At 37.9% G+C, this 21,028-nt stretch overlaps 1 protein-coding gene across 1 annotated transcript in view; it reads right to left on the bottom strand.

Annotated features, from left to right (window-relative positions):
- Positions 1 to 21,028, bottom strand: part of LOC124864225 (voltage-dependent T-type calcium channel subunit alpha-1H-like) — a 220,033-nt gene that overhangs the window by 115,225 nt on the left and 83,780 nt on the right. The window contains exons 3-5 of the mRNA XM_047358911.1: positions 11,686 to 11,797; positions 10,267 to 10,400; positions 8,018 to 8,115 (exon numbers count right to left, since the gene is read on the bottom strand). Of these exons, the coding sequence (XP_047214867.1) occupies positions 8,018 to 8,115; positions 10,267 to 10,400; positions 11,686 to 11,797 (344 nt within the window). The remainder of the gene's footprint in view (positions 1 to 8,017; positions 8,116 to 10,266; positions 10,401 to 11,685; positions 11,798 to 21,028) is intronic.

Genomic DNA, 21,028 nt, shown 5'->3' with positions numbered 1-21,028 from the left:
GCCAATTGAGCACAGTGATACCATGGTCAGTAAACCATTTACCAGTGGTTTTGACACTGTGAGCAGGTGCCAGGTCGTGCTGAAAAATGAAATCTTCATCTCCATAAAGCTTTTCAGCAGATGGAAGCATGAAGTGCTCCAAAATCTCCTGATATCTAGCTGCATTGACCCTGCCCTTGATAAAACACAGTGGACCAACACCAGCAGCTGACACGGCACCCCAGACCATCACTGACTGTGGGTACTTGACACTGGACTTCTGGCATTTTGGCATTTCCTTCTCCCCAGTCTTCCTCCAGACTCTGGCACTTTGATTTCCGAATGACATGCAGAATTTGCTTTCATCCGAAAAAAGTACTTTGGACCACTGAGCAACAGTCCAGTGCTGCTTCTCTGTAGCCCAGGTCAGGCGCTTCTGCCACTGTTTCTGGTTCAAAAGTGGCTTGACCTGGGGAATGCGGCACCTGTAGCCCATTTCCTGCACACGCCTGGCCTACTTGCAAACGGCTAAGAGACTGAACCCCTGCCAATAACGTTGGTCATTGTTTTTCTCTCGTTTTGATCTCTCCATTTCTTACAGACCAGGCTCCAAGAACGTCAAGCCGGATGCTCTTTCCCGGCTTCATTCACCAGATTCCACCGAGAAAGAGACCAAACCCATTGTGCCGTCCCATTGGACCTTTGGAGCTTTAGTTTGGGAGGTAGAGGACCTCATAGACAATGCCCAACGAAACAAACCGGACCCTGGGACTGGTCCTCCCAACAGGAAGTATGTACATCTCTGTTAGGGTTAGGCTCATCCGCTGGTTTCACACCGCCAAATTCTCAGGACACCTAGGGGTTAGCAGAACCATATCATTCATTTCGAGATGATTTTGGTGACCATCTCTTCATAAAGACGTTACTGAGTATGTATAGGCTTGTTCGGTATGTGCCAGACAAAAATCGAGCAACCAGCCTCCCTATGGTTTACTTCAGCCTCTCAGTACACCCAAACGCCCTTGGTCTCACATCGCTCTGGATTTTGTTACAGGTTTACCCATATCAAAAGGGAATACAGTCATTCTCACCATTGTTGACCGTTTTTCTAAGTCCTGCCATCTGGTACCTTTAAAAAAGCTCCCAACTGCTTTTCGTACTGTCCAGCTGTTGGTTCAGCATGTTTTTCGCCTTCATGGCATACCTCAGAACATTTTGTCAGACCATGGTCCTCAATTTATCTCTCGTGTTTGGAAACAGTTTTGTTTGGCTCTCGGAGCCAGTTTCCCTGACTTCTGGTTATCATCCCCAATCTAATGGACAGACTGAACGCATGAACCAACAGATGGAGTCCATCCTCAGATGCATGACCACAACTGAACCACTTGACTGGTGTGTTTTTCTTCCCTGGGTAGAATATGCAACTAATTCACAAATCTCATCCGCAACAGGCCTCTCACCCTTTGAAATTTCCCTGGGTTATCAACCTCCTTTGTTTCCCGCTGATGAAAAAGACATTGGTGTAGCATCCGTTCAGCACCACATACGGCGTTGTAAATGGATCTGGGGAGATGCAACCAGAACTCTCCTTCGTACAGCTGACCAGAACAAGAAGTACGCTGACCACAATACCAGCCTGGCCAAAAGGTTTGGTTGTCCTCCCGAGACATTCCATTGAAGGCTATGTCCAAAAAACTGTCTCCTCGTTTCATTGGCCCTTACACTATTGACTCAGTCATCAGCCCCTCTGCTCTACGTCTGCGTCTGCCTTCCAGTTTACGTATTCATCCTGTTTTTCATGTCTCACAAGTCAAACCTTAATGTTAAAACCAATATGACAATTAATGCATGAAATACAGCCATACTAATAAATAATCATATAGTTATGACACTAAGTTTGACTGAAATCAGATGAGAAAAACTTGAAACATTGAAAGAAATTATGTAAAATATGGAACATGGTGGAAATTGCAATCAAATAAACTTTTTGCATATAAGTTGCCATGTATACACATTACTGACTACAGGCGTATTTGGTCTATATTACAAAAAAATAAATTTAATCATGATGCAGTTTTTTATGTAACCTCTGATCTTAGCTCCACAGTGATGTCCTATGGCATTAGCCTTAACTGCCTTCACACAAAAACCCTGGTACAAGTGCAAACCCCCTATTTGGTATTATCGCATACCACATATCTCTTCCTTTAATATTCCACAATCTGTGATCTTAACAGTTTCCTCAAATATAAAGGAATCTTATCAGTTCACATTACATTTTTCCTGGCATTTATTAATTCCTTTAAGATTTACAGTAATCTATTTAAATGTTTTAAATGGCATATGACCAACTCTAAGATGCAAGTCTGAATAACAGATGACTGGCAATAAATACGGATTTTTTTTTCAAACACCAGTGGAAAAGGTAGAGCCTCAGTTTGCACCCTGAGCTATCCAATAAAGCTCTGTGTCTGTGGAATGTCACCTCACCAACTCTAGAAACATTCACCTGCAGCCACATGTACATGATTGTTCTTTTTCCTGCCTCAGAAGCAGTTGTGAAAAAGGCAAAAATACCTTAGTCCTGACTCATGACTCTGCGAGGAAAATACATCCTGTGGGGCTTTGAGTTACTGTGATACATTGATGCAGAGTTGACTGAAATACTTAACTATAAGCTATAATTATGTTTCAAAAGAGCAGTAGAGAAATAAATTTTAATTATTTGAACTAACGCTCAAGTTTTAGAAAATGTATGCAATTAAAGAAAAACGATATTATGCTTGATTACAACCATTGTTTTGTACTGTATTTATTTGATTATATATTTCTGAAAATGAAATGGAACGTGCATTGAGATTATTTGTTGTACATTGGTGCTATATAAATAATCTCAACTGAATTTAACAGAAGTTTCTAGAGTTTCAGTACAGAATAAATAAAATGTCCAACACTCATCACCATTACATTATTCGAACACCAGGGTGAGCTTATTAAAGAGTATGTATTATATTTAAGACCCAGAAAACCCACAAATAATTTTGAACCATAAAGAAATAACCATTGGCCTTTGCATTGTTTTTCTATGACTCTTTGGTATGAAAACATGTACCATTGCATATCTTGTAGTGAAGTAAATTTTACTTTGGTGAAGGACAGATATATCAGCTGACACGTTTAGAACAAGAAAATTGAAAAAAAAAGGATAAAGTTCAGTGCTTGAAAATAAGTGAAATTTAAAAAAAAATAAATATCTTTTTTTAACACTTTTGTCCGCATTATTATCTAATTACAGTAATTTACTTTCAAACGGGCTGCACGGTGGTGCAGTTGGTAGCACTGTTGCCTTGCAGCAAGAAGGTCCTGGGTTCAATTCCCGGCCTGGGGTCTTTCTGCATGGAGTTTGCATGTTCTCCCCGTGCATGTGTGGGTTCTCACCGGGTACTCTGGCTTCCTCCCACAGTCCAAAGACATGCCTGTTAGGTTAATTGGTCACTCTAAATTGACCTTAGGTGTATGAATGAGTGTGTGCATGGTTGTTTGTGTGTTGCCCTGCGATGGACTGGCGATCTGTCCAGGGTGTACCCTGCCTCTTGCCCATAGACTGCTGGAGATAGGCACCAGCTCCCCCGCGACCCACTATGGAATAAGCGGTAGAAAATGACTGACTGACTGACTGACTACTTTCAAACTGAACTATTAGTTAAGTAGTCCTAAAGGGCAACCAGTGGGGAATTGGAAGATGGAGCTTTATTGTCTCCATGTATGTCACATTAAGACCCATCACTGCCTGTAATAAAAGTTTGAATCAGGACCAACAGGTCTGAAGATATACTGAAGAGTCCAGGATTAGACAAACTGCTATTTTATATCAAGTTTAAGGACTCAATTTATGGGCCACAAGTTTTTTAATTCTCTACCTTTTATGACATTGTTATCTGTGCTCTCAGCCTGTGATCTCATTAGTCTGCAAGTTCTCTTGTAATCTGTTTCACTTGGAATAAGCCAAGTCACACTGCAGGAAACAACAAAGTGCACTGCTTTTTAAAACTTGGTCTTGCAGTAATAACAAGATGTGTTCCCAAATAACTTGCTATTAGCTCCAGCAGGATAAATCTAGGTGTTGCACACAACACTCAAGAATTCTGATTATTTATTCAAGCAATCAGTGTGTAAGTATGTGTATGCATGGAGAGTGTAAACACAGTATATAAACACAACTGCAAATTATCTACAGTTGGCAGATAATTTTCAGAAGCCCCCTGCAAGCAGCAGCCCTGATAATATGATATAAACAGACGGTTGCTCACTGTATCTAAGCTACAGAACAAAAACACAGTTAACATCTGCGTAACAACTAACCGACAAGAAGGCAGAAAGACAAACAAGGATAGAGAATAATGAGGGAAACAATAGGAACGAGTAACACGAGCCTTTGTATGAGTGTTGCTGCCTGGGAGCTTGATGATATGCCAGATGAAAAATAACATGCAATGACATAAAATGATGTTAGATGACCTCCAGGTGTCTCTGAATGTGTGTACCTGGGAGTTGCGGGCTTTGGAGGATGTTTGATGTAGATATATTTATCTGCACTGACTTTGCTTTTTGGCCCAGGGATATACCTGTCATTGTCCCACCTCAATGCAAATCTAATGCTATGTCCTCTTTCTAACCTCACCACGAGTTTAATTTCAGGTTGCAACTAGAAACGTATTACAGGAGTGACATTATTTTTTGCCTTACTATAGCAAATTAAAAGACAAGGCTTTAAGTAAATAACGTTTCAGCATTGCTGTGCATCTGAGACACATAAGTAATGTGATACACATCATTTTAACTTGTCCATAAATGTTTTGGTATGAGTGTCAGAACTCAGAGGCACCGTATTCAGCTTTGAGATGATCTTTGCATAAGTGATACACAAATGTCATAGCAATGACACAATAATAACATTTCCAAATAATATATTTTTATATATCTTGCTATGCAGGTACCTTGTTGAAGGTAATGAAGATTCAACCACCTTGGCATGCCAGAGGTTGACATGGCTGGGGAACAGGCCCAAATATCAAATAATATGAAATAATTTAGCTAATATGTTGTTGACCACCTGGCGGCCCACACAGACTGTTTTAGAGCATCAAAGAGTTAGTTTGGATTTTTAAAAGTCAGTTTCTATGAAATTATTATCGGTAATAGTCCCTTTGACTGTGAGAGAGAGACGAAAGTAAGTAATCCTCAGATTAGTGTTAGTTTACAAGCTAGTCAGACCTGCATTGTATCAAACCACATCATGAGCTATTATTTATTCAATAATTGATCAACTTATCTGATATAAATATATATTTCTATGTTAATATTTAACTGTTGTAATTTGTCTTTTTGCTATTAAACTTATTTTTTATTTAAACCACTATTTTTCAATCATGCATTTTTATTGAACTCTATATTTTTCTTTTGTTTATTTAAAACAAGTTAATGTTTTGCTGTTTTAGTTTTCCTAACCCTTTTATTTCTTTCACATGAATTACCACCAGTCCCAGTCTTGCATACATGTGTAATCTTGACAATTTGTGGAATGAGCAAATAAGGTTAAGGTTTCATTAGCAGAAATACTAATGGTATTGTTGATAGCTGTTGCAATGTTATAGAGAAGCATAGAGTTAAAAATAATAGGTGAAAGAAAGTTTTTTGTTTATGTACAAGCTTTGATTGGCATTGCAGCACAGCTAGCTGATACAGGACGGTGAAAAGCTATGGTTTTAAACCCTTAGGAGACACTCTTTTAAAAATCATGGGATTGTTTGACAGCCACCTGGTAGCCATTTAGATAGATAATCACTTTTTAGAGTCATCAGTATTTTTCAATAATTTTGCTGAGAATGGTGCTTTGATGTTGGTGATTAATAGTGACCGCAATAAAAATCCATGATAAATGAAAACTTGCCATTAAAAGCACATTTTCAGCACATACAGCTCTATATCTGTTGACCATATCCATTACTCTGAAATGTATTGTACAATATGTCCTCAGTTACTTGCAGGCCAAAGCTTGGCCGCTTGCTAATGTATTCTTGCTTAGTAATGCAGTAAGTTGTTATGACATTATTGTCTAGATAATCTCTTTAGCTGTAGATTCATTGGCACTTCTTTTAGAGAGCTTTTAGGAATATGACAAATTATGTTGGAGTTTTATTGAGCTGAAAGCAAACACCTAACTCTGCTGGGTCATACATCAACTTACCACAGAGTACTGCGAACAAGTAAACCAAAATACAGGCCTGCACTGCTCAAGGCAAACAAACTGAAGAATTACAGGCCAATAGAAATGCATTTTACATACAGTGTTGGACTAACTTTAAATAAAATACTGCAAAAGTAGACTTTGCTCCAGCAGCATTAGATAAAGTAGGTTGTAACCAGAGTAAAAGAAGTGGTATGAGATTTAGCTAAGGTGCCATGGGGATATTATAGGGACGATAATGGGTGGTGTCTGCAAAAACGGAATTCCACTCCAGTTGGGGAAGCATTTCACGGAAATGTACTAACACATTGTTGGAGGGATGTTGTATTGACAACTTTTTGGATTGACAACAGTAACAGACTTTTACATAAAAAAACAAATGTTCATGCAAAACATTGTGCAGATCTGAAAGGCTTTGCAAAAATCTGTCTGTCTTCAGTGTTTCCTTCCTTTTACTTTTGGATTTGTCTTCTTGTTTTGTTGTTATAACACCCACCCACCCTACATACACACACACACACATGCATATACACAGATTTATTTCATCTCCCTCATCTGTATCATTCAGTTCTCATTTTATCTTTGTCACTCCTAACTTAGCTTACTATTTAAATTCTGTTCACATCTTACTCTCAGGATTTTATGCTGGTACATATGCCGGTAGATTATAATCAAATACTGTAAAACTATAAGTTATATTTACCACCAATATTTTCAAATAGGTACATACAGGTACCATTCAGACATACTGACACCACTGGTCAGTATGTATAAAAAGCCTAAGAGAAAAAATCACATTTTATTATGGCATCCTAATCTTACATTGACTCACTCTATTTGCTGTGAAGAATTATTTTATCTCCCGGACCATTCTGGTCATTGTGCGATGTTATAAGATAAATCAGCCAGCCTAGTGGCCAGTGGCTGTAAGAAATGGGCCTTTGTGTCATGTCGTATTTATACCCCAGTAAAACAGAAAGCCATGGATTACTCTTTAGAAGTTTCTAGAGAAGAGATTGTTACAAGTGTGCCACTTGTGATTTCTTTAAAAAAAATCCAGACTTTTTCTGGATTTTGTTTGTTGTAATTATTTCAACATTTTTTTGTCTGCGGTAATTTTACTGCAATTAATCTATTTTAAGGTTTTTCATAAATCATTGCCAGGGGTGCAAACAAATGTATTCATGTCTGTACATAACAGAGTATTTCTCTTTTATCAGTAAGTATGCAGGCTTTTATGTAGACTGTGTACTGCATCATCTAAGCTGCATTTTACCTTTATCTATTCGGTGATCTAACAAAATTATGCATTTATTCTATTTGACAAAACCTCTAAATCCAAATTATTTTTTGCTTCTATCTAGACAGCAATGATGGTGCAGTTTTGCACTTTATAGTGCATCTGCTGCTGTTTCATGTTTCCTCAAATAACAAATCTGTCAATTACAAAATAATTCTCTAAATCAAGATATCTTCTGCTCTGGGTCTAGAAAGCCACTTTACCTCTGGTTGAGATTCTAATAATTAAAATAAAAAGGAAGAATATTTAGTTTTTTTTTCAATGGAATTTCATCTCCCTTAAGTCCGTATCATCAAAAAGAAGAAGGTCCAAACCTGAATGACACCTTCAACAAATGTGCACATTTTGCCAATTTGTATGTTTTGGCACTGTACCCTAAGATACACCTAAGATAATGTGGATAGATTGATTTCTAGAAGATAAGCTTGATGTGCATTTACATATCATCACTCAAAGAGAAACACATGGTTCACTGAATCTCTCTGACTTACTTGGTACTCTGTTAATCGCCCGCAGTGGCCTAAGCACTCGAACGGTACGGATGGCTGACAGACTGGCATTGTGGCCATCCAGAGAATACTCCATCACCCTGAAAATAAACAAGCAGTAAATGTTCAACAGAGTTTAAAAAATAAATATATTTAAAAAACAGGCAGAAAAATATACACCCAAGATGCATGCAGTCACAAACAACATAAAGATAGGTTGATTACTGAAATCAGGCAATTTTCAGCTCAGATCTGCTCAGACTGGTGACCAGCTGGTTTCTAACAGAAGAATCCCATTTTTTTGTTCAGCGATTGCACCATATACAAGTGCCACCATGAGGGGCCTTGGTAGATATAAAGTCATGCTGTGCCACACTCCAAGCTATAAAATGCGTTTTTATAGTAGCCTGTAATAACTTTTGCTGCTCTGGTCTTTATTGTACCATACTCATACTAGCAAAATCCCTAGCAAAGACACATAAGTAAAAATATGTCAATGAATAAAATAGAATATTTAGTTAAGTTTATAAGGAAATCTTATTTAGAAAAATAAATTGCTTTCTATTTTCCTAACGGATATATTCTCTAAATCAGGCCCTAGACTTCTTTAGTATAAGGTTATCTTTTTATGTAGAGATGTTGGCCAATAGGGCAAGTCTCCATTAAAATGCGTGGTATTTCAATTAAATTTGTTTTACCCAAAGAAAACATAATATTTTTTAAATTGTTTTATCCTTTATGCAAATAATATTTTCCTCCTCAGGCAGAAAACATGTTCCCTATGCATCCGAGTTTGTAAGACACTGCATTTGTGCTTGTTAGATTTTTTACCTGTGTACATAAGAACGCATGGAAAAAAGAAAAGGAATGTTACTTTGATCTAGGAAAGGTATCTTCATAATGCCACATGATTACAAGAGCCATCATCCAAATTTACATGTGAGTGTCTTCTTACTAATGTATTGTTAGTTGAATGTGGTATTTGATCATTGGTGTGCATATGGCTGTTCAGATACAAACCGTTGAACTGAAGGGCTACGCATATGGATCACAAATTGGTGCGCTCTGTTTCTGCTTGTATGTCATTTTGCAAAAGGTTGGTCTAAAGTAATATTTAGCATTTTGCCATCCAGTGGCAATCATCCTAATTATGTTGCAAATTGCATTTATGTTTAGTTTAGTTTCTACCTAGTTGGGTTTGTCTAACTCTAATAATAAAAATACATTTCATTTAAAAAACACCTTTTGTAACACTCAATGACACTGTACAAGTTAAAACAACAAACAAAGACAATAAACCAACAAAACCACCAGCAACTTAACATGAATAGGGAAGGGAGTCAATATTGTGAATGTTGGGTGGCAGCTTATTCCAGAGAACAGAATAAGAAAAGTCTCTGTGCCCCATGGTCCTGAGACAGACAGAGGAGAATGGAAGAGGAACACCCGAGGACGCAGGAGGGTGAGCATGCAGACGAAATGGGACATGTAAGGTGGGGCAAGATTGTGCATGGCCTTGAAATTAATGAGAAGTAATTTAAATTTGATTCTGGATTTAATGGGGAGCCAGTGAAGGTGTTGTAGAATGGGAGGGATGATGTTGAAAGAAAGCGGATGAGTCAGGATACGAGCAGCAGAGTTCTGAATCATTTGACATTTATGGAGGGAGTTTTGTGATGGACTATAGAGGAGAGAGTCAATCAAGAGTGGAGGTGACCAGACTAAGCATACGGATAGAAGTGGACGGAAACAGTAAATAGAGTGAAGGTGGAAATAAGCAGACCAAATAATATTTTTAATGTGGGATTGAAAGGAGAGGTGCTGTCGAGGATGAAATTCAAATTCTTTATCTGAATGGAGGGTGAGATTGAGGAAATGTCGATGGTCAGAGATAAGTTATGGGTTTTAGAAATTGTGAAATTGGTGACAATTAGGATAATTTCAGTTTTATCTCAATTAAGTTTGAGAAAGTTTATGTTGATCAGGGGTTGAAAGCATATAGGCACAAGGCAAGATGGGAGGGGGGTAATGTGGCAGGTAGTTTGCAGGAGAGGTAGAGCTGGATGTCATCTGCTTAGCAGTGGAACTGGATATTGAAATGGCAGAAGATTGTAAACTAGTGGGAGGAGACAATTAAAAAAAAGAAGTGGCCCCAGACAGAGCCCTGGGGACACCAGAGGTGATGGGAGAGGGATGGGAACACAAAGTTTTCAGTTAGATATAGAATGTAATGACATCAAAAGGATACCTACCCTGCCATGACAATAACAAAGTCAAGCTGGTTCCATTTGTCACCTAGGTAACAATTGGAGCCAAAAATTCCAAGGGCCACCATCTTGATGACCATTTCCACTGCAAAGAAAGCAAAGATGCAGTCGTCCAAAACCTGGTCAGATAAAAACAGACAAACACATCAGGAGAAGAATTAGCAATGGCTTGAATCACCTCATCAATACAAGCATATTTTAATAGAAGCAATAGACATTGAGAGTAGGGTGTTTGGGAAAAAAAATGGATCTCATGAATAAATTAGTTAGTTTATTAACACCCGGGACATGTTTAGACTCAGCATGGTTGGTTATGTGTCTCAATTAATTAAATGTCATTTGATTATAATGAGTCTGTCTCAATGTGCTACTAATCAGCATTAATTAAAACAATGGTGTACAATAAAATGTCTTCCTAAGAGGTAATTAACTTATTTATTTCCAAGTTATATTTGTGAAATATAAGTAGTAATAAGAAATATTTACCCAAATTAATATAGTTAATGTGATGAGTGACAAGTTGTTTTGTCAATAGGAAAAACATTTGGTACTGTGAAGGTTAACACCGCATATACTCATTTACTCATCACTGCTAGAGCCTGTCGCTTATAAACTCTAAATTTGACTGGAAGCTTTGTGCATTTTGTCACATTATAACCACAAACTACAATGTATTTTATTTATTTCATGGGAATTATGTGTGATAGACTAATACAGAGTGTTGCATAGCAGGGATGAGGTTTTGAAAACGTTTTATGCAGAGTTAAATTGAACTTCTCACAGAGCACTGTTTAATCCACCATCTGAAAATGGAAAGTGAATGGTAACTAAAAACTCAAAGCATTGATCCGAGAAGCAGACAAAATACCCATGGTAACTATGAAGGAGCTAGAGAAATGTACAGCTCAGGTGAGAGAACAAAACGGTGCACGTATCTGACCTTTGAGAAAAAAGCCAAACTAACACCCTCGACACATCATCCCAAACCAGAAACGTTTTGGGGACAGTATTATGCTGTGGGAATGCTCTTTTTTTGGCACGGATGGATTGAGTTAAATACAGGGCAATCCTAGAAAAAAATCCTGCTAGACGTTGCAAAGGAATTAAGACGCTGGAAAGCAACCATAAATGTGCAGCCATAACTTCAATACAGTAGTTTAAATCAAACCATATCCCTGCATTAGGAAGACTCAGTTAAAGTAAAATGACAAAACGTGATAGAATATAAGGGTATTAAATGCTCTTGCAAAGCACAGACATCCTTACTGTCAGTAAAGAATGTAAATGTGCATGGTGAATGTTTTTCAAAGGGAGCATTCAAGCAAATTATTACACTCAGAAAAACCGCATTTGGAACCTAACAGAATGTTCTTGTAAGCCTATTTAACTGGGTATGACACTCACCTGTAGGATGCGGCACCACTCTGACAGGCAGGTAACGTCCTCACAGGGTTGAAACATCCCCAGAGTCACACAGTTTAACAGGATCACCAGCATGGACACATGCTCGAACCACGTGCGAAGGGGAAGTTAAGGTCAAAACAACATACATGTCTTTCTGAATTATCAACAACAGGAAAGCAGAATTTGTTGTACACAAGTTGCAGTTATTCCATAAGCAACTATGTAACAGTGTTGATGTCATCAGATCGACACAATAAAGGACGACAATAACAGCAAACAGCAAATTATACAGTGACTCGTGTAACTGATATGATGTGATTATGCAAAAGGACAAGTAAACAATCACTCTATCAGTCCACTAGAAACAGATACCAACAGGAAGTCTTGCATGGGTCTAATGCACTAAATAGGCTCAACAATGGCAATTTGCTGCTAATATAATTATAGTGCTTTTTGTCAAAATCATGAAAATAATATGTTGAAGGGTTGATGTCTGCTGCAGATTGTGTTGCAGCATTTTACCAATGCTGATCAATGGCAGGTGCAAAAACACCAGGGAAAATGTTGAAAAGATGCTCACATTATGGTGTCGCCAGGCACAATGTAATCTCTATTTGTGTCAATAAGGCAGACTTTTGGTCTAGTTAAAGATTTGCATTATAAAATCCCGGTGTTTTGTCAAAGGGAAGAAGATTAATTTGAAGGGTCCAAATGTCAGGTGTTGCCTCTCTGACCTGACTTAAAAGCACTTCAGAGTAATCTTTTTTGGAGTACGTTCTACTTATTTAATCTTTCCTTTATCCTTTTTGGGTAAGCAGATAAATTATTTCAGCAATAAGGTACAAAGGGTGCAGGCAACTACTTTGTTTATTTGTTATTTTTTGTTTTGTTTTTGCCTCTGTCATAGAGCACCACACTGTAAGGGTGGAAATCTCAATAGTTCAGCCTTTACTGATGCCTCATTGCATTACGCAAATTAGACACTAAGGAGTACACTTGCCTTGATGCTGTTTGTGTATATCAACATGGACAGTGACGTAACTCTACTTCTTCTGATAAAAAGTGTCAGTCCCTTTCAAAATCCCTTCAATCGATTCTACTTTGCATCAGAACTGGACCAAAAGTTGGGTAATGTGCTGTGTAACAACTGAGAAACCAAACATGAACATCTCTGATTACTTTACTTACAGTTTCTGAGATTACATACCTGTTCACAACCAACGCTGGTAGCATAGACAGCATGAATGCAATATGACAACAAGAAAACTCATAATATATGCAAAACCGAGAGAATGTTGTACTTCTTCTGAGGCGAATCTAATATTAGATGTATTGTAAAGCGCAGGCCATTTACCATTTGTCATTACAACAGGGGTGTGGGGGCTGGGTTGAGGGTTACAGTACAAAAACAGGATGAATGAGAGACAGAGAGTAAAATGGATAGCTTAATAAACTAAAATGAGGGAAAATGAGGAGAAGAGCATGATGAGAAAATGGCCTACCAGGAAAAAAAGCCACTAATACTGCTGTTTTTCTACTTTAGTTTGGCTTTTGCCACAAATGTACATCCCATACACATGCTCTCAGTCATATTTTTTCCTCTCCCACTTACACATAATCTTGGTGAGTGTGTGCACGGAGCTGAAATCTTGATGTATTCCCAAGGTGCTGTCCTAATTGGAATGCGAGTTTAAGAGAAAACGTAATGGTAAACCTTACACCATGATTTAGGTACTTTATGTAAACTATATGATGTATATAGGGATTGGTACGAGATTCATACAGTAGGGTAAAAATATAATGATTTACACAATAACATTGTAATAAAAATGTGTAATATGATTTAACTGCTTTTATTCAATAACAGAAAAGACATAATTATCCCTGCTCATACAAAAATATCATACATTACTAATTACAGTTAGAATATTCTTAACTAGAACCTTTACATATTATTATTTTTATATATATATATATATACAGATCTAAGCAACAATCGAAATAAAACAATCAATAAATGGCATAGTAGTTTTCAAGTGCCACGCTGCTCTTTACAGAGTAACAATGGGAGAACTACGAGCTGAATATATCAAATTAAGCTGCTGTCCCAATGATTCATATCTTGTTATGTATGGTGGTGTTTTGAAAAACGTGAGTTTAAAATGAGGTATTGAAAGCAAATTTCTGGAAGAAATGATTGTCTTTGAAGTACATGGATCAGTGGTGTAGAAACTTGCTACATAATGGCTGGACATCAGGGCTGCAAAATATTAGAAAAACATGAAATTGCATTATGATTACCGACTATTGAGATGAGAATATTGCATTCAATGAACCAATATCTTTACTGACTAATTTCTTTCTTTTCTATTTCAGTCTCCATAACTGTTGCTCATCTTTCGGATCACAGTCACTAAGATTTACACTATACTGCCAAAACTGCTGGGTCCCTTGTATTTACACAAACATGAACTATTTTGATATCCCATTCCTAAAATGAATCCGTTAAGATTATGATTTTAGCCCACCCTTCGCAACTATTACAGCTTCAAATCTTCTGGGAAGCCTTTCCGTGAAGTTTAGAAGTGTGTTTATAGCGATACTTTAAGGAAAGCATTCGTGAGTTTAGGCAGCACTGATCTAGGATGAGAAGGCGTGGCTTGAAGTCTCAAAATTAATTAATCCCAAAGTCGTTCTGTCAAGTTGAGGTCAAGGCTTTGCACAGGCTTTATCTTTGAATGTCTTTAAATACTCAGTCACCCATTTCCTTGTGGACCTTGATATATGCACTTGTGTGAAGTCATATTAGAAGAGGAAGGGACCATTCCCAAAACTTTCCTACAAAGTTGGGTGCATACAGTTGTGCAAGTATTTCTTTGTACATGGAATTATTAAGAGTTTCTTTCACCGCAAGTAAAGAAACCAGCCTAACTCCTGAGAAACAGCCCCATACCATACCATACCTCTGCAAAAAAACTTTACGCTTGACACAGTACAGTTAGAGATATCTTGCTTTCCCGGCAACTGCCAAACCCAAATTAGTCCTTTGGAAAGCAGATGGGGAGGCAAGATATGTCACTCCTGAAAACATGTCTCTACTACACCATAGTCAATTTCTTTGCATTGCACTTGGTGATTTAGGGCTTGAAAGCACCTGCTTGACCATGGAAACCCATTTCATTAATCTTTCTGCACACTGTACTTCAGCTAATCTGAAGGCAACGTGAAGTTTCAAAGGCTGTAGCTACTGACTATGCAGTAAGTTGGTGACCACTATATAACCTAGCCCTATTGACAGCCAACTCAGCCAATTTGTGGCTGAGTTGCTGTAATCCCAAAACTATCCATGTTAAAATACCACTAACAGGTCACTGTGTAGTGGTCAGATTATTATTGGCTGAATTAATCATATGGTAAAAGAAGCTTTGAGTTTAACTTTCAGTTTCAACCATCCAACATTCCTCAGGGAATGACCTGTCCACACAGCGAAGCATGAGATCAAGCACATGTTGGGTCGGTGCTGTGGTATCTCAGTTGCTGTTGAGTTAATCCTGTAAGAGTGGTGCACATGTAGGGCTTACATCATGTTTTATTATCCAATAGTATCATGACTTGCAATGCAATTAATTAGTTCCGGTGTCTGAATTAATTAAAGGTAATTGTACATGTGTATGTACATGTGGATAAGCAAGCAGATGCAGAAACCTACATTGAGTAAAAATGTATTTAATATTAATGTTGATCCAAATTTCACCATGTGAAGAACTTAAAGAGAGAGCTTTCATTAGAGTTGAGAACTGAGTATGTTTCAGAGTATGGGCATATTTGCTGAAAATTAGACATCAATTATTTATGTTCCAGTTAGTTTCAGGACATCTTTGGCCAGGAACCTTGAAAATATTAAAACCAGCCAGCTGCATTCATTCTATATGTAAAAAAAAAAAATACTAAAAAGTGTTTGCTAGGACTCATCAAACACATAATTTGTATTCAGCTCCCATTTGAAATTCTGAAAGAGGACATTCTGAGTCCTGGCTTCCACTACTCATCTCTGCTTAATTAGTCAAACCTGCCATTTACCTGACATGTTCAGCCAAAATGCCACATATACTTATTCTCGTTATGAAGGATTGTTTCTATACGCTAAAAGGAAGACTGAAAATTTGAATCCCCTGATTCATTTAGATTAATTGAGGTTAAATAAATAAGACAGGTTTTATTTCTTAAAAATTACAGATGTGTGTACCTATGACTGCAACATCCATTGATACAAAAAATGCACATCTCTCACACTTACATGGTGATTAATGAAAATGTCACTTTGAGGTGATGCTGTGATAGTTAAACCAACTAGACAGTTAAAATTAGGAACATTTTTCTCTACTGGGTCCTTGGTCAATAGAAACAATGCTTCTCCAAGAGTATGAGAGAACGCAAATCCCTCAGCTTATTTAAAAAACAAAATGTGAGCAAAAGAAATCTGTTCCTTTCTTCAATAAGTGATGTATACGTGGGAAATAAAACATGGTAAATGGCCTGCACTTGGACAGTGCTTTGTCAAGTCTGAGGACCCCAAAGTGCTTTACACTACAATCATTTTTTCACATAACATGGGGAAATGGGGCTGTTAAGGATCAATTTCAAAAAGACAATATTTAATTTTATCCTTTAACACTGTGGAGGTTCCCTATTAGGTTTTGTGTTCTATATGGTCTGAATATACAACACACTCCACAGTTACTGATACCCCAGGCAAAGATGTGTAAAACGCCAGTCAGTCAATGAGTCATTTTCTACCGCTTATTCCATAGTGGGTCGTGGGGGAGTTGGTGCCCCAGCAGTCTATGGGCGGGAGGCGGGGTACACCCTGGACAGGTCACCAGTCCATCGCAGGGCAACACACAAACAACCATGCACACACTCATTCATACACCTAAGGGCAATTTAGAGTGACCAATTAACCTAACAGGCATGTCTTTGGACTGTGGGAGGAAACCAGAGTTTAAACTGAGCTTTCATGGCAGAGACATCATTTCATCTAGAAAGAAATTTTATTTTCATTTGAGTATATTTATTCAGAGTGAAAATAAACTACATTAGGATATAAATGCTTTAACAAAAACACCACTGGTGCATTTGTTAGTCAATCTAACAATTCTAATAAAGCAAATGCAACTGAAGCATTTTTTCACATAATGTATAACAAGTACTGTATGTGTTACTTTAAGTTGAGGGTATCCAAAAGATTTTGAAAATTATACACACCTCCAAGGCTGCAACTACATTAGGTGATTTGTGTAACAGAAGGATAGCACAACTTCTGTACTGCCGTTATAGCGGATCTCAGAGTTTTTGAGCTGTGTGAAAAACGAATGAGTAGTTGGTGTCTTACATGCTAAAGATTAGCAGTGAAAGCAGTCTAGATTTGGTAAAAGAGAGAGAGGTTCTCATGCAGTAATCAAGCTGATTATTACTTAGGCCTGATTAAGCACAAAGTTAAAAAGTTTAAAAAGCTGAAACCTCAAAATTTTGCAGAACTTCAATATGTGGCTGTGTCTGATGCATACTTCAATGCAAAAAATATGGACACACAATACTAGAAATTACAACAAACAGGATATAAACAAAATTCACAGCTTGAGGAAACATTTCTGTAAGCTTTGTTACTATACATTTCACTGGGACCAAATAAAGACATGGGATGACCTAATCAGTCAAAGAAGCGAATAGGGAGATGGGATGAGCAAGCATTAGCTTGTCACTTCAGCGAACTACTCCATATGCAGACATCATCAGCAAAAGCAGGGTGTGAGTGTTTTACAGATTATGCAGATGTATGTATGGAATCAGATATTCATCTAGAAAACAAAATAAGCTGCACCTTTCTGCACTTTTTCAATATGACCTCCCATAACATGATAGTAATAGATAGAAACTACCCAGAGGAAAAAAAAATAAGAGAGCTGTTGAGGAAACGGCAAATAACAGACTGCAGCATCCTGAACATCATCAATAAGTGATAAAAAACAACTACAATACTTTGCCACTTTTTGTATTCTGTATTTATTGCATTCTTAAATTCTGAGATTCCTGGGGTGTAAAGGTGTTTGTGTTGTAGCCTTTAGATATGCTTCATAGTTTGTTTTTTTTCTTCCCTAGATCCTTGTATATGCAATCTGTTTATTGTTCAGCTCCTCTCAGCCTCTCTCACCACACAGCTGACATGCAATCTGCAAATGAACTCACCAGCATTCCATTAATCACTCCTCATTTAAGCTCTTAGTTTGCTGTCCTCCTCCATGGTTTGGTTCACAGTGTGCTGTAAGTTTTAAACTTTCTTACTATTATTAAATTGCTCCAACACAATGAGACAGCCTCTCTTCTGGCTGTATTTTAGTCCTCTCACCTCATACAACACAAATCCTGACATTAACTGATTTTTAGGATCACAGGTGAAACACCTTTATTTACACAAAAAAAAATAAATACCTCTTGAAGCTCATCAACAGAATGCCAAGAGTGTGTGGAGCAGTAATCAAAGCAAAAGGTGGCTACTTTGAAGAACCTAGAATATAAGACATATTTTCAGTTGTTTCACACATTTTTGTTCAGTATATAATTCCACATGTGTTAATTCATAGTTTTGATGCCTTCATTGTGAAGCTACAATATTCATAGTCATGAAAATAAAGAAAACTCTTTGAATGAGAAGGTGTATCCAAACCTTTGGTCGTACTGTATATACACTGCTCAAAAAAAAAAAGGGAACACTCAAATAACACATCCTAGATCTGAAGGAATGAAATATTCTCATTGAATACTTTGTTCTGTACAAAGTTGAATGTGCTGATAACAAAATCACACAAAATCATCAATGGAAATCAAATTTATTAACCAATGGAGGCCTGGATTTGGAGTCACACATAAAATTAAAGTGGAAAAACACACTACAGGCTGATCCAACTTTGATGTAATGTCCTTAAAACAAGTCAAAATGAGGCTCAGTATTGTGTGTGACCTCCATGTGTCTGTATGACCTCCCTACAACGCCTGGACATGCTCCTGATGAGACGGCGGATGGTCTCCTGAGGGATCTCCTCCCAGACCTGGACTAAAGCATCCACCAACTCCTGGACAGTCTGTGGTGCAACGTGACGTTGGTGGATGGAACGAGACATGATGTTCCAGATGGGCTCAATTGGATTCAGGTCCGGGGAATAATGGGCGGGCCAGTCCATAGCTTCAATGTCTTCATCTTGCAGGAACTGCTGACGTCAGGCCCTCATACCATCCTCATGGAGTTGGTTTCTAACAGTTTGTGCAGACACATGCACATTTGTGGCCTGCTGGAGGTCATTTTGCAGGGCTCTAGCAGTGCTCCTCCTGTTCCTCCTTGCATAAAGGCAGAGGTAGCGGTCCTGCTGCTGGGTTGTTGCCCTCCTACGGCCTCCTCCACGTCTCCTGGTGTTCTGGCCTGTCTCCTGGTAGCGCCTCCAGGCTCTGGACACTACGCTGACAGACACAGCAAACCTTCTTGCCACAGCTCGCATTGATGTACCATCCTGGATGAGCTGCACTACCTGAGCCACTTGTGTGGGTTGTAGAGTCCGTCTCATGCTACCACGAATGTGAAAGCACCACCAACATTCAAAAGTGACCAAAACATCAGCCAGAAAACATAGGTACTGAGAAGTGGTCTGTGGTCCCCACCTGCAGAACCACTCCTTCATTGAGCGTCTTGCTAATCGCCAAAGATTTCCCCCTGTTGTCTATTCCATTTGGACAACAACATGTGAAATTGATTGTCAATCAGTGTTGCTTCCTAAGTGGACAGTTTGATTTCACAAAAGTTTGATTTACTTGGAGTTATATTGTGTTGTTTAAGTGTTCCCTTTATTTTTTTTAGCAGTGTATGTTTGTAAGCTATCGAAATAAACAAGAATCAAAATCTAAAAAAAACCTCTTCTTCAGTTTTGCAATGCAGTGTTGAAACCTGAATTGTGCTTTAACTAACCACATACCACTCTCCAACACAACATTTGTGGTGTAAGTTACCATTTGGAAGCTAAATTAATGTTTAAATGTTTAGAGACAAGGATTCACTTACACACAGATAACCCTTTGACTACTCAAAAATAATCCATCCAAAACAACTTAAAAGGAAGGGAAATACACCTCTGTTCAAAGGTGAAACTAAAACAGCGCCAATAAATTTATATAATCTACTTTTATATGCAATAATACAAAAAAGATAAATCTGCGATCCCATTTAGAAAAGGCTTCTTGTATCCCATCTGTATACATGCCTCAAACACGCACCAGCAAGTACCGAGTCAAGTAACATAAGGTCGACCTCTCTTTCAGATGAAAGATGCAGTAATCTGTAGCAGCATTAAAAGAGAGATTTGAATATTCAGAAAAGCTGTCTTCATCTATTCTGCCCCCCTGTGTCTTCTTGTGCTCTGCTTTCTCTAATTCCTCTTTAATCTCTAGTCAACACCTCATGAGCTCCCTTCTGTCTTCAGTTCCCTGCAAACACACATCCATGCACAGAAACACAAAAGTATAATGTGAGAATCTTCAAAGGAAAGCCAGGCTGTCGCTGGAGAGTAAACTCAGTGTACATCCTGACTTGCAGTAAAATAGAAAGAAACTTTTCTGGTTTCTACTATATTTTTGCCTGATGTTACCATAAGCAAGTTTAAATATAGGCTAAAGCAAATGACTCCTGATTGGTTGTAATGGTCAGTTTGTGTCTGTCCCTAAATTGAGTGGACCAAATTAGAGCTGTGTTGTGTTACTCTAAATGAAACTACATGGCATGAATTGCCTATCCTCATCAATCCTGCTTCCAGTGACCGTCCAATAGTTCAGTATTGCTTAAAACGTGCTCCACGAATAAAGTCCTTCAGTACACCACTAAGTCTTTTTGACTTTATCTTCAGTGTGGACGCAGCTACATACAGATGAGTAAGTGATGTCTAACCAAGGGTTATAGAAGTTTAAAACCATTACATGTTATTACATGTTTTAGTGTGGGTTTAAAACAGAAAAAAATGTCAGTCATTTTCTACCTCTTCTTCCATAGTGGGTTGAGGGAAAGCTGGTGCCTATCTCCAGCATTAAAAACCTGCTTTTAAAATACAGTATAAAAACAAAGTACAGTATATGACTGTGATCTATTACAACAGTTATGTCACATGAAGAGTAATAAAAACAGATCTCAATATTAACTCTGTAAAGTAGATCCACCTTTATTGCACAACATGCTTGAAGCTAACTGTTTATCTTGACAATTTGTGAGATAAGGAACCATGGTGAAATAAGATGGGAGGATGTGTGA

Source organism: Girardinichthys multiradiatus, chromosome Y (assembly GCF_021462225.1).
Source record: "Girardinichthys multiradiatus isolate DD_20200921_A chromosome Y, DD_fGirMul_XY1, whole genome shotgun sequence".
Taxonomy (NCBI): Eukaryota; Metazoa; Chordata; class Actinopteri; order Cyprinodontiformes; family Goodeidae; genus Girardinichthys; species Girardinichthys multiradiatus.
This window is presented reverse-complemented; position numbering and strand designations above follow the sequence as displayed.